We start from the raw sequence: 12208 nt of genomic DNA, 5'->3' as shown, positions 1-12208 counted from the left end.
TTCCCAGACAAAAGAACAAAATGAAAAGCTACGTTGATAAGTTTCAGACCAGTTTGTCCTCACTTTTTCCAAATAGTGGCCTACTGAGGTGACATAAAAAAAGGTAAGAACAAGCTGGTCTACAACAAAGGGAAAGAACCAGAGAAGAAACAGACTGGGGGAGGGGCGGGCAGGTAAATCACATAGAAGATAGAAGAGCATCATTTGCAGTCTCTTTCCACACAAAATGAACTGACTCTTACCTGAAAATCCTCTTTTATAGCTTGTAGGTTATATGCAAAGAACTTCTGATAATGTTGGAAGAGCAAAGTCAACAGAATCGAGATGGCACTTGGGACTAATAACAGACTCTTTGACAAAGGTGCCTTATCTTAAAGACAAAAAACAAACAACAAAAAACGCATCTTAGAGAAAAATTTCTCACATTTAAAAAGTGACATATTTAAACAGGTGATTGGAAAACATAATAGCAGTGGCACCACCTTGACTTTTTATCTCAACAACTTCCCAAGTTCTCAACAACTTGCAAATAGATAGGAAAAACACACCAACCAAAGGAAGTCTTTGTAGATATTAATGACAGTTAAATATTAATCAGACCTTTGGTTTTCAACATTCTCTCATAAAATTAATTGCTTGGCTGTACTTAAACCTAAGCTCTCTGCATCTACAGAGGTCATGCCCTCCTATGCAGCCCTCCTAAGGCTCAATCATGTTTCCAGAAATAAAACAATCACTGTTTTTCACTAGCAAAATACACATGCACATTTAGTTAAAACAAATACCTGTTTCCTTTGCATTAGGGATTAAGGTTAGCTTTTATTCTAGAGACTATGAAGCAGGAACTACTTGAATAAATGTCCTGAATAAACTGACCTTCTCTTCACGACACTTGGATTCACCGTTCAAAGAAACGTATCTAAGTTAATTTATATGACATTCATCTTCCTTCCATTTAGTCATTGCAATTATTAATAAAGAAATTAATAAAATCAGGATGTTTGTGAAATCAGAACTTTCTTCCCCTAGTAGCATGACTTTCAGAAAGGACATTCAGAAGAAAGCAAGCAGAGAACAAAGAAATCTGCAATACATGTTTACTAAAAACAGTCAAGTGGAACATCCAGCAGGAGCAGACCCAGCAATTCATCCTAAATTGTTGGTGTAGTTGATGCAACAAAACACAAACTGTTGCCCAACCAATCAAGCCAATACAGAAACTCTGAAATATTTTTTCTTCTATGACTTCTCCTCTTTTCACACACGCAACTTTAATCACATTTACTTCCTTCCCAAGCATCCCAGTTACAGCACAGAACCTAGTAATTTTCAGACAACTGCCTTTTTGCATGGTATTATGAAATCTGTAGCTCTGTTGCCATTATTCTTAGATAACAAAAGGAGCAATAAGACTACTCTAAAAGTGCTAATGGGAAAAAAAGAGCAGAAGCACAGGAAGAACAAAACTGCATTAAAAAAAGTGCAACGCAGGAAACATTAGTGTGTATCCAGGTAAACTGACTACCATAAATGATTCTGTCAATATCTGCTGAACACTAGACGAGTGAACTGCTGGAAAAGGAAGATGGTAATAGGCACCAAAGCCAAGATTCTGATCATGGCACAATCCCACTGACATAAAAAATGGTTCTGACTACGTAATTTAAGCAGGATCCTCATCCAAGTACTAACAAATGACACCAAGAACTTTGATGGGCACTGTTAACTGTTCTCAGTTCACACCACCTTGAAGTCTGCAGTCTTCTGATGCTCACCATGTGAAGAAAACATCTCTTCCTATGTGCATCGTAAGGTAAACTTGTACTTAAAACTCCTCTTTCAGTTGCTAATCTAGACCTTTGAGTTCATTATTCACAGACTCACTTTCCTTACTCCATTTAAGCAATTAATGCCTTGAAGAACTATCCCTTTATAGAAACTAGGCAGTGATTTGAATTGACACAGGTTGATGTTACTGGGCTAACCATAAACTCTACTTTTATGATTAGGTTTTCTCTGAGAGACATATCAGGAGGGCAGAAAGCCTGTTTGATTTTTTTTTTTAAAATGCAATTAAATTATCCACCTTTCAAATTAATATCTTTCTTTGGATTTTTTTTTTTTTTTGCTGTCCAAAAATAAAGTCTATAGTCTTTAGATGTCCATTTTTAAAATTATTTATTTAGTTGGATGCTTCAAAAAAGTCTGTACTCAGCCATCAGAGTACTGTAGAACACTGCAGGGAAAAAAGAAGCTGGAGCTGCCTGAAAATTACTGTGCACACAATGCACACACATATTCACTTGAAACCTCAGACAGTGCTCCTTTAGTTAATTAAATTAACATTTCTTAATGTGAAAAGGTCAGTTTTATAACTAGGATACAAGAGATATTTGTAAGTATAGTCTAAATCAGAACAATAGCAGTAGTCACAACAGTAGACATTCCTAAACTAAAGTCTGAAAAAACTTGCTATTTTACTATCAAATACATTTACATTATTTCATGAGTTTAAATGAATTTTTACATGAACTCATTAATCCTGTAATAATTTTCACATAAGAATCATGTTACCAAAAAAAACGTGACAGGCAGATCACTAGATTTCCCACTATATATTTCTATACAGGTTTAAAATTTATTTTTTACTGTAATTTTTGTATCATTAGATCATTTTTACATTACAGGTAATACACCCTTGAACTACTTTAGCTTATCAAGTTCATTCCTAATTTGAATGCGTTCAGAAATAACCAACCAACAGAACCTTATCTATTTTCTCCAAAAGTGTGAACACACATTTTTATTATGAGCCTCCTTTTAGCTTTTAGTTTAGACACTTTAAACCTTGTTATAGAGGCAAAGTACTTAATTTTAAGCGTGTCGCCAAGTGAAAAACCACAGAAGGAACTAACCCATTAATGTGACAGTCACCCACAGAGAACGTCACATGAGTAACGGAAACTTTTACTCTCAAGCTTCTCAAAATGTCATCATGGTTGATTAAGTTTATTCTTGTCCAGTAAACTTGAGAAAGACAAACTCTTCCCAATAAACAACGCATCTCCTGAAATGTTTTTTCCAAGGGTTTCACTATACAATGCAATAGTTTGCTTTACCCCTCAACAGCATACGGATCCTTATCAAGGACCACTGTGAGGTCAGCAGTGAAGAACTAACCCTCCCACTGCTGTGGAATGTCTCAACCAGTAACACCAAAAATTACTAATGATTTCAGATACTGTACAATCAGGCACTCTGACATCCAAGTCAAATTCCTTCCTTAGAACGTAAAGGTAAAATCAGAAAGCAAAATTCTAGTCCAATGGATTTGCAACTGTGTGCAGGACGGAAACATGTACTAACAACCTATACTGGGCACCAGTGTCTACTGGCAGCACCAAGGTAAATGTGCACAAGGAGGAGAAAAACACAGTGCCTCTATACCACGTAAAGAAAGTAGAATGAAAGGATAAACTCTCATTTTGACCCTGAAGAGTTAAAATACATCAAAGACTAACTTCAAAGACCTTGGAATAAATTTGCAATCCCAAAGTACTCCTTAAGTGGCAATTTTTTCAAACAACAGGCAGTAATAGCATTGGTGCTACAGCACACGTACTGAACTTCATCTAAGTGAACAGAGTAATCTTGTAATAACCAGCAAACATTCCCATGCTATGACGAAGAGCAAAGAAGTAGCTTCTGCTACAGATCTTTGCTTTCCTCTGGTGCAATGGAGAAGTTCTCTCTAAAATTGCCCTCATAATCTCACAGGCAAACGTCCCAACCTTTGTGCTACCACTGTGCAATGTGAGGCTGATGCTAAAATGCAACATGATTCAGAAAACCACCTGTAAATCTTCACATTCTACCCCTACACTCATTACAAAGCAAATGAACTGTCGTCTTCCACAACCTAACACTTTTTTGGCTGCCAATACCCCATCCAAAGTACAGAGAGTTAAGGAATATACGTGTCTGTCTGTCACAAGCTTGGTGGGGGGGAGGGTTATGGCACAACTGCTCAGGTAGTTGCCACTTCAGAAGCCCCCATTGCACTAATGAGAAGAATACGAAAGTTGTGGTAGCAGAAACGGCTACAGTTTTTGAAATTATTTTCCTGTTCTCTGCCTGCTCACCACCCCCAGGTGAGAAGAGACAGTAGATGAGCATGTCAAAACAGACAGGCAGACCAAGCTACTGTTTCAGAAGGGCCTTTCAGGGAACAACTTCACCCCCTGGACTGCTATTCTGAGCCCAAAACTCAAGCATTGACTTGGCCAAGGAGGAGCTCATTGCCAGTGCCAGCTGACAAGCAGTGGCTGCAGAAGCTCAAATTAGCTCAGGACAGTTTTTGCGGGGCTCCCTACTGAGCTTTCACCAGTGCTGCAGATGAAACATGCTGTGTAACAGCTTTTTTTTTTTCCCCACTCTACCCTGCAAATTTCCCCAAACCAGCTGCTATGAGGCAGACACATCACTTTCATACAGAAAATTAACTGCTGGGGGCTACTATAATGGCGTGAAACATGCATGAACCAACCACCTTTTAATGCTGATACACAAGATCTGTGAACCTTCTGAACCATAACTGATGCACATCTGAATGCACAGTACTTCCCAAATGCACTTATGGAAACTGTATTTTGGGTGGTTTTGCAATTCCCGCATTAAGCCATCATGCAGATACTCATCTACTGTATTGCAAAATCTAGCCAAGACCTGCAGCAGGTTCATCAGCCAAAAGTGAGGTTTCAAAATGGCCAGTTTTCAAGGACTCTGGCATACTATTTTTCCTTCAGATGTAAGTTTGTTACACATCAGACAGAAATAGCATTCACAGCAGGAACACCTCCTCCTGAACGCTGGACAATCTTGCTTGTCCTTTTTTGATGAAACTCACTGTCAGATATTCGAATCTGAAAAGTAATTTTTAAGTGCTTCCTAGACATCAGTGTGTGCCTTTGGGAGACTGGAGCAATCCTATTAGATCTGAGGAGAAAAAGCTTGTCATTATTATAACCATGCACTAAGTTCTGAACAGCAGCCAAGAATAAATGAGAGCATGCCATGCACGGAGAATGACAAGAGATACTGACATGTGTAATACTCTCTGAGGAATCTGGACGACACCAGGAGACTGTGTGCTGACTGGTAGGATGGAATTTAACCACAGGATGATTTTTTAGAGTTTGTTCAATCTAGTTTAAGTATTTTTGTAGTATTTCATCCTTTGAAAAAACCCCACACAATACCAGAGGACCCTGCAAAAGCAGTGAAGTTACTGCTGCCTGTATTACACGACGGAATGAAAGCATTCTGGGTCAGGGGAGCATCTCTTGCCCCTGGTCCGGGCACAGGGCACAGACACAGGATGGGGATCCTGTGTTCAGACTGTCACTTCACAGCATACTCTGGTGGTTAATCACTGTGATGCCTGCAAGTGAACACAGTAATGAACACAGTAACAAGAGTATCACTACAGGAACAATTTTTCATCAAATACTTATAAACCTAATGCAGAAGCTGAGAGGTGAATAACGTTAGTATATATACTAAGAAAGTCAATAAAGAAACCAACTGTGATCATGTTTTAAATTTATTTTTAAAAGGCACGGATAAGACTATAATCAAACCAGTTACCTATACATTTACTGTTGAGAAAACTGATGGTTTTACCCTAGGTCACAAACGATAACAGAATGAGCTACAAAAAGAAAAAAAAAAAGAAAAAAAAGAAAACCTTTGTTTCTAAAAGGGATATTCGAAAAGGTTGAAGTTAACAAAAATGCTCACCTCACTGAGCAGCCTCTTCTTCCTCCCAACCGCAGATCATATTACCATACTACTATTAGTATACACTATGAGAAATATCAGGTATGGCTACACCACACCACCACATGGAGCTCCCCACACTAGCTTGAAATAAGCTAGCTCTGCAGCAGCAGCAGAATAGCCACATTTTTGTGGCGTTCAATGCATGGCTAATGGAACCGATGTGGCTATGCTGCTCTCAGAACTCAAGCTAATACTTTGAACCAGGTTGCACTGTGGCATGCTGATGTACAAGCTAATTTGTTTTCCCATATAGCACTGTACTGAATAATAGTTATGCACAGAAGTCTGATATATTCAACACATACTTCGTTTTTCCTTCAGTTGTACCACAAAGCATCAATTTACATACCTTTATTATTTTCCTGACGCCTGTACACAATATGGTTCAGTCTTGCAGGTTATGCAAGCAGAGGAGCACAGCGTTCCCTTCTTGCCTTGGGAATTTTTAACAAATTGCTAGCACTGCACTACAAGTTTCAAAGAAAGGCAAAAGCATAAGCTGCATTAACGGAAACGCTTACATGCAAGTTCAAAGGACTCTACTCTCTACTACTACATGAAGTAGCTTGTGTGTAGTCGGCAAAGTAGTCAAATATTTTCCAGATGTAGCAAGTAGACAGGCTTTAAAACACGGACTCAGATTTTACCTTAGTAAAGACGAGCTCTAATAGGCTTTCCTACTATAGTCACATGCAGTATTGCACATAGCGCGAAGGGGTATTGGGAAGGGGTATTACAATGCCTGCAGAAAAGTTTGGTGTTGGTCTTACAGATTTAAGTTGTTGGAAAGGCCTTGGTGTCTTGTAACAGAAAGCCTTCTGTGTACCATACTTTGCTTCTTGTTGGAGAACAAGCAGCAAATGCAGCTAAGCAGCACTACAGTAAAGCAAACGGCCAGCCCAGTGTCAGTCTTCCTGCACTCATGCTGGCCTTTGCAGAGCCACTGAAGTGTTTCAGCAACATTCTTCATGGGACGTTGCTGGCAGACTGCAACACAAGAAACCAGTCTGGGTCCAGCATCACAGCCCTTCCTGAAAGCCAGGTGATGCAACATGCCTCCTGAACATACTGCAATGTCATTTTACAAGTCAACTCAACCGAGTTAGCATTTTGTATATGCCCATGCTGTGCTTTCTACTATCCAGAGTAATTGGCTTTTTCCCCCCCCAGGGCATACGAGCTCTTCCAATATTCCAGATAACAGAAACAGTTTCCCTTAACAAGGGCAAACTGTCTTTGTCCTTTTAAATGCTGTTCCTACTTGCTTCCTGACTTCCATATCTCGTAGTTGTAACTTGTACCAGGTATGGTTATTTTTACACCTCCTTAACCAAACTCGTGTGCGTCATGCCCTCAGTAGGCGTGTTGTCGGCTCCCAAAAGCGTCATCATCTGCTACACCTGATACTGCCCGTTAGGAATCCAGCGTATCACTGCTAGCAAAGAACCTACTTGTCTGAACTGGCTCACATGCACCTGGGGTTAGACCGTTTGTTTTTTGGAGGAGTTTGCTTTTCTATATCTGCTTCTTATAATGTCACTTTTAAAGAACCTCTTTGCCTACGCATGTGGCTTTAAAAGATACTGAAGAGGAGAAGCAGGAGGGAGAATGTATACGCAGAACCTCTTAAACTAGAATAACAAAATATTAAAAGAAACACTTTAAGTACTCACCTTAACTGCAGTGCTTGGTCATGAGACATCTCCTTAAAAGGCACACAGACAAGGTCAAGGACTTCACTACACAGGCCCAACTATTCAAGCATTATTTACAATAAAGACTAACTTCAACAGAAGCAGTCAAACTTATGAGGAATACCTGAAGCTGAATCTATGATAAAGAACTTACAAGTTTGTAATACTCCTTGGATGAAGATAATATCATTCACCTCACTGAATTATAGGGCTAGGACGTGAAATGTACTTTTCTGTCTAGCCACATATCATAGCATAGCACCCACTGGCACCCATAGTACAGAGATGATCCATAAAGTTATCTCAAGGTAAGTAATACAGAAATAGTTTGTACTTGCTAACAACTTTGAAAATATTGTTTGTTCAGCATAGCAGGGGTACATTTAGCAGAAATAAAATTTGGCCATCAACCAAGCAAAGATCCACGTAACAAAAAGAGACAAAGGCTCTATCTATGGCTAGATCTAGATGGTGTTTTTTAGGGCCGTTTTATCAACTGACTCTAAATAATGCAACAACAACTTTACCCCGAACGAAGAACAATAACAACCAGGACAGCTACAGTAGATAAGTGGACTTCAGAAAAGTTTATCTGAGCTAAACTTATGTCAGTAGTAGTATGTCAGGGCCACCTGATAATATAAAAGTAAAATGCATTCGGATTAAGCGAACCCGACAGTATTCTTGGTCTAGAAATCTGGAATTGCAGCTACTCAGTAATCTGCACAAATAGATACACTGCTGAACTCCTTTTATTGATAAAATTAAGATGCTTAAGTTTTTTACTTACTCACTAGCACTCAAGATTTTGTTCATGCATGCAGACAAAGATTTTCCCAAATAAATGTTATAACTAAATTATGCTAAAAGAAAGCCACAGTGTCTTCCTCCCATGTTCCCTAGAAACAGTACATCAGTATACTGCTAAGTGGCATTGGTCTACCAAAGTTCAGTCATCTCTTCATTTTGTCATATTAAATGTTTGGAATACTAAACAATAACTTAATTTTAACAAGCACACAGGCTTTTTATTTGAATTATAAGCCCTCTTCTCTTAAGCACATACAGTTACATGCCTGGGACATAACGAAAGACAGAATTTATTATAGGGTCAGTCGAAGTTCCATAAATTTTTTTACAGCTAGAGGAATAACTTATGATGAAAAATGCCCAAAACTTAATATTCCAATTAAATTAATTCTACACAATTAGGGTCAAAGACCAGTTTAAAATACGTATTTAGCAAACAGCTTGAAAATATCCTAATCATGTCAGTCTCCCTATACTTTAAAGAAGAGTTTTGTTTTCATCAAAACATCAAGAGATGAGAGAGGCAGCCTAGAAACACCAAGAAGACAGGATGCGAGAAGGGAAAAAGGGACTAATGGAGTATTAGTCAAAAAGAGAGAGGCTTTGTAGGACACTGATTACGAATTTGATCTATTTACTGCATCAAATAAAACACAAGGATTCTTGAGTTGTTTCTCTCATTTAGACCTCTAATGACAACAGACTATTAAATTAATCTTTATATTGTTTCCACAATCTGTTACAATTATATAGTCCACTGTTATTTATTTTGGTTTATTCTAAAATTAGCAGAAGAAATAATAAACAAAGAATTCAAAGAACATAGACAATAATATCCTGGTCCAAGATTCTATCACCCTTCATTAGATTAATACTACCAGATGGAGCAAAAAGTTTATATCCAGCTGCAACTGCTGACACTAAGAGCCACCGGTTACTCTTACCCCTTTCAGAAAAGTAACAGATGCAATTTCAAGAATTAACTAACCAGAAGAATTTGTAAGAACCAAAATACTACAAGCGAGTTAATTACTTAGCTTCTGATAAGAAGTTTCAAGATCAAAAAGAAGCTTTTTAAAAAGGTGAGCAGGCCAAAACCAGGATTCCTTCTAAAAAAATAGGTACAAGGGTGCCTCTGGCACCCTTTTTAAAACACATAAGAAGCCCAGTAAAAATTCACATTACCAAAATCTAGTAGAACCCTGGTGTTATTTGTTTTTTGTTTGTTTTGCCATTGCTAAAGAGGGGAATTCTGCAGAAAGGGGTGAAAACAAGGCAAAAAGAACACAGTAACCTCTTACATTTCTACCACCACATCAACCTCTGAAGATGCTAAAAGCCTTAATCTACTAGAAATATAATCAAGAACTGGGTCACTTTTTGAAATAACATAAGATACACATGTCTACAAAGCTCTTAGCATTACAAAGTTTTAGCAAATGGTATTGTGGTACTGATTGAACCAAAGTGTATGGATGTTGAGAAGTCTGACAGAGATGGCACACCAGGCTACAGGAGCCTTAGACTTATCGCTGCTGAACCAGGTGTCTGTTTATTTTATCTCAGGTCTCTGACACAGGTCTATTTATCTACCATTGCCCTTGACAATATTATTGTCATTGCCCTTCTGCTAGAGGATATTGCTCCCAAGACCCTGGGGCAGAGCAGAACATGGACGCACACATACACTTCCCCGATGCAACATCAGGCACTGATTAATTGACTGCCTAAACTATCAGATTCTGCACATCAGTGACTGAATGACTGAATCCTACATACCTGCTGCTACTGCAGTAGACACTTCTGCGACAAAGGCAGAAGCAGAAGTCTGAGGGCACAGGGACATCTTAAACTGCCGTAGTTGTGCACTAGGTGGGCCTATGTCACTGCCACCTAAATCCCTGGCTCTAGTAGAGTTTGTCAGTGCACCTGTACCAGCCAAGTCCTATTGTGAAAAATTACTTTAGGTCAACAGGTGAGTTCAGTAAGAGTGCACATTGTAACAGTTTCCCAGAAGAAAAAATAAAAAAAGCTAAAACATTTACTGTTTGCAGAATGGTATCTTCTCTAGTTTTTTCTCCTCGCACAAATATGTTTCTTATGACTACAATTTTCCACTTATCCTTCTGACGGACCTATCTTGGAAAAACTTTCAAATACTGACCGTGACTCTCCAGCCATTTGCCCAAACAGGTATACTTTTCACACCGCCTTCTTTCTCATGGAATTATACAACACACGTGGCCACTAAAAGGTTGTTCTTTGACAGTATCTATTACTGGGGGGAGGGGATTTCAAAAAAAATCAGGAGCTGCGAATCAAGTACAGTGTTATCAGATCCATCTGCAAAAAATACTCCCTCCCACCTCACGTGGATGCCTCAGAGAGAATACAGCTACAACTAATAACCCTTCTAAAACGCCAGAGTTATTCCTCCCTAGTCGGAGGGCGCTTTCACGCTCAGATTTGGATTTTGTGCGAGGCACGCCGTTAGTCAGCAAAGTTTTGACTTATCATTTGTCCCACAGCCTGCTCTTCAGGGCTGCGGCGCCAAAGTCCACGCCGCAGTCGGTCCAGTTCTTCCAAGTCTTTTTCTTCTTCTTCTTTTCTTCTTCTTCCTCCAGCCCTGCAAACAGCCTCGGGGGCACAGCCCTCAATACCTGACAAGTTTTCTTCCGCGGGGGAAAACGGGAGGGAAGCCAGCAGCTCCCTCAGGCCCAGGCCGGGCGGCGGGAGCCGCTCCCCCCCGCCCCGCCTCAGGTCCCTCATGGCGGCGCCCCCCGTCCCACAGCGAAGCGGGGGGGGGGGGCCGGGCCACCCCGACACACCCCTCGCCACCTCCCTCTTCCCGGCTCCCTCCTCCCCGCTACTCACAGAGCCCGTTGGAGCCGGTGCTGGTGAACATGGCGCCGGCCCGGCCGCGGCGGACGCCGCTGGCGGAACGCGCGCGCACACACTCCCCCCGCTTCCCCCCCCCCCCCCGCCTGCCGTCCCCGAGGCCCGGTAGACCCCGAGGAACCGCGGCGGGCCGCGGACGGCGCGGCTAAGGCGGCCGCGATGGGCCAAAACGCCGCCGTTCAGCCAAGCGGACGGCGCCCCCTGCCGGGCCCGCCGGGCTCGCGGGGGGGTGGGAGATGGCGAAGGGGGGGGGGGGGGCGGCGGAGTCCCGCCGCCCCCCCCCCCCCCCCCCTTCGCCACCCCCCAGCCCCGCCCTCGCCACCCCCCAGCCCCCCCGCTCGCCCGCCGGGCTCGCTGCCAGCCAAGCGGGTGGCCACGACCCCCTCTAGAGGGAATACATTCCGTTAATTAACCCGCGGGGCAGCTGCTGGTGGCGGGTGCTGTGAGAGGGCGCTGGCAGGCCCTGAGGCGGGAGGGAAGGGCAGGGTGCGCTCGAAGCCTACCAATGCCATATATTAATTACTTGCGGCTTTATGAAGGCGCTTTAAGTCTGAAACACGTCACTTGCCGTGGGGGCGGCCGGCTCCTCGCGCTTGCTGGAAGGGGCAATGGCCTAGGCTCACCCTAATTTTGGGGAGTACACAAGGTGAGGGCCTAATTAGGCACCATGGGTGAGCGCTCGTTACAGCTAACAGGGACGTAGTCAATACGCTTTTCAGATCATCAAATGCAGGTGTCTGCTTTAAGGTGAAATTAATTGCTCCCTGGACTCCACCGATCACATTCCCACTAGCTGTAACGGCCAGTTGGACACCAACCACTCCAGCAGCATGGTGGACACCTAATATAAGGTGAGCCAAATTCCCAATTTGTTCAGATGTGGTATAATAATGTGATATAATTCTATAATAAGGCTAGGATTACAGAATCACAGAATGGTAGGGTTGGAAGGGACCTCTGGAGAT

At 41.7% G+C, this 12208-nt stretch overlaps 1 protein-coding gene across 4 annotated transcripts in view; it reads right to left on the bottom strand.

The window, feature by feature from the left end:
- Positions 1–11332, bottom strand: part of UBAC2 (UBA domain containing 2) — a 106409-nt gene extending 95077 nt beyond the window's left edge. Inside the window, exons 1-2 of one of the 4 annotated variants that reach the window (XM_054199937.1) lie at positions 11220–11332; positions 243–370 (exon numbers count right to left, since the gene is read on the bottom strand). In XM_054199937.1, coding sequence (XP_054055912.1) covers positions 243–370; positions 11220–11250 — 159 coding nt within the window. In that variant the 5' untranslated portion in view covers positions 11251–11332. Of the gene's footprint in view, positions 1–242; positions 371–1101; positions 11149–11219 lie in introns of those variants that run through there. The other 3 variants (XM_054199920.1, XM_054199946.1, XM_054199929.1) reach the window with 3 other exon arrangements.
- Positions 11333–12208: the final 876 nt, after the last annotated feature.

Source organism: Rissa tridactyla, chromosome 1 (genome assembly GCF_028500815.1).
Source record: "Rissa tridactyla isolate bRisTri1 chromosome 1, bRisTri1.patW.cur.20221130, whole genome shotgun sequence".
NCBI classification, from domain to species: domain Eukaryota; kingdom Metazoa; phylum Chordata; class Aves; order Charadriiformes; family Laridae; genus Rissa; species Rissa tridactyla.
The sequence above is the reverse complement of the archived record's forward strand: the minus strand, read 5'-3'. Positions and strand labels throughout refer to the sequence as shown.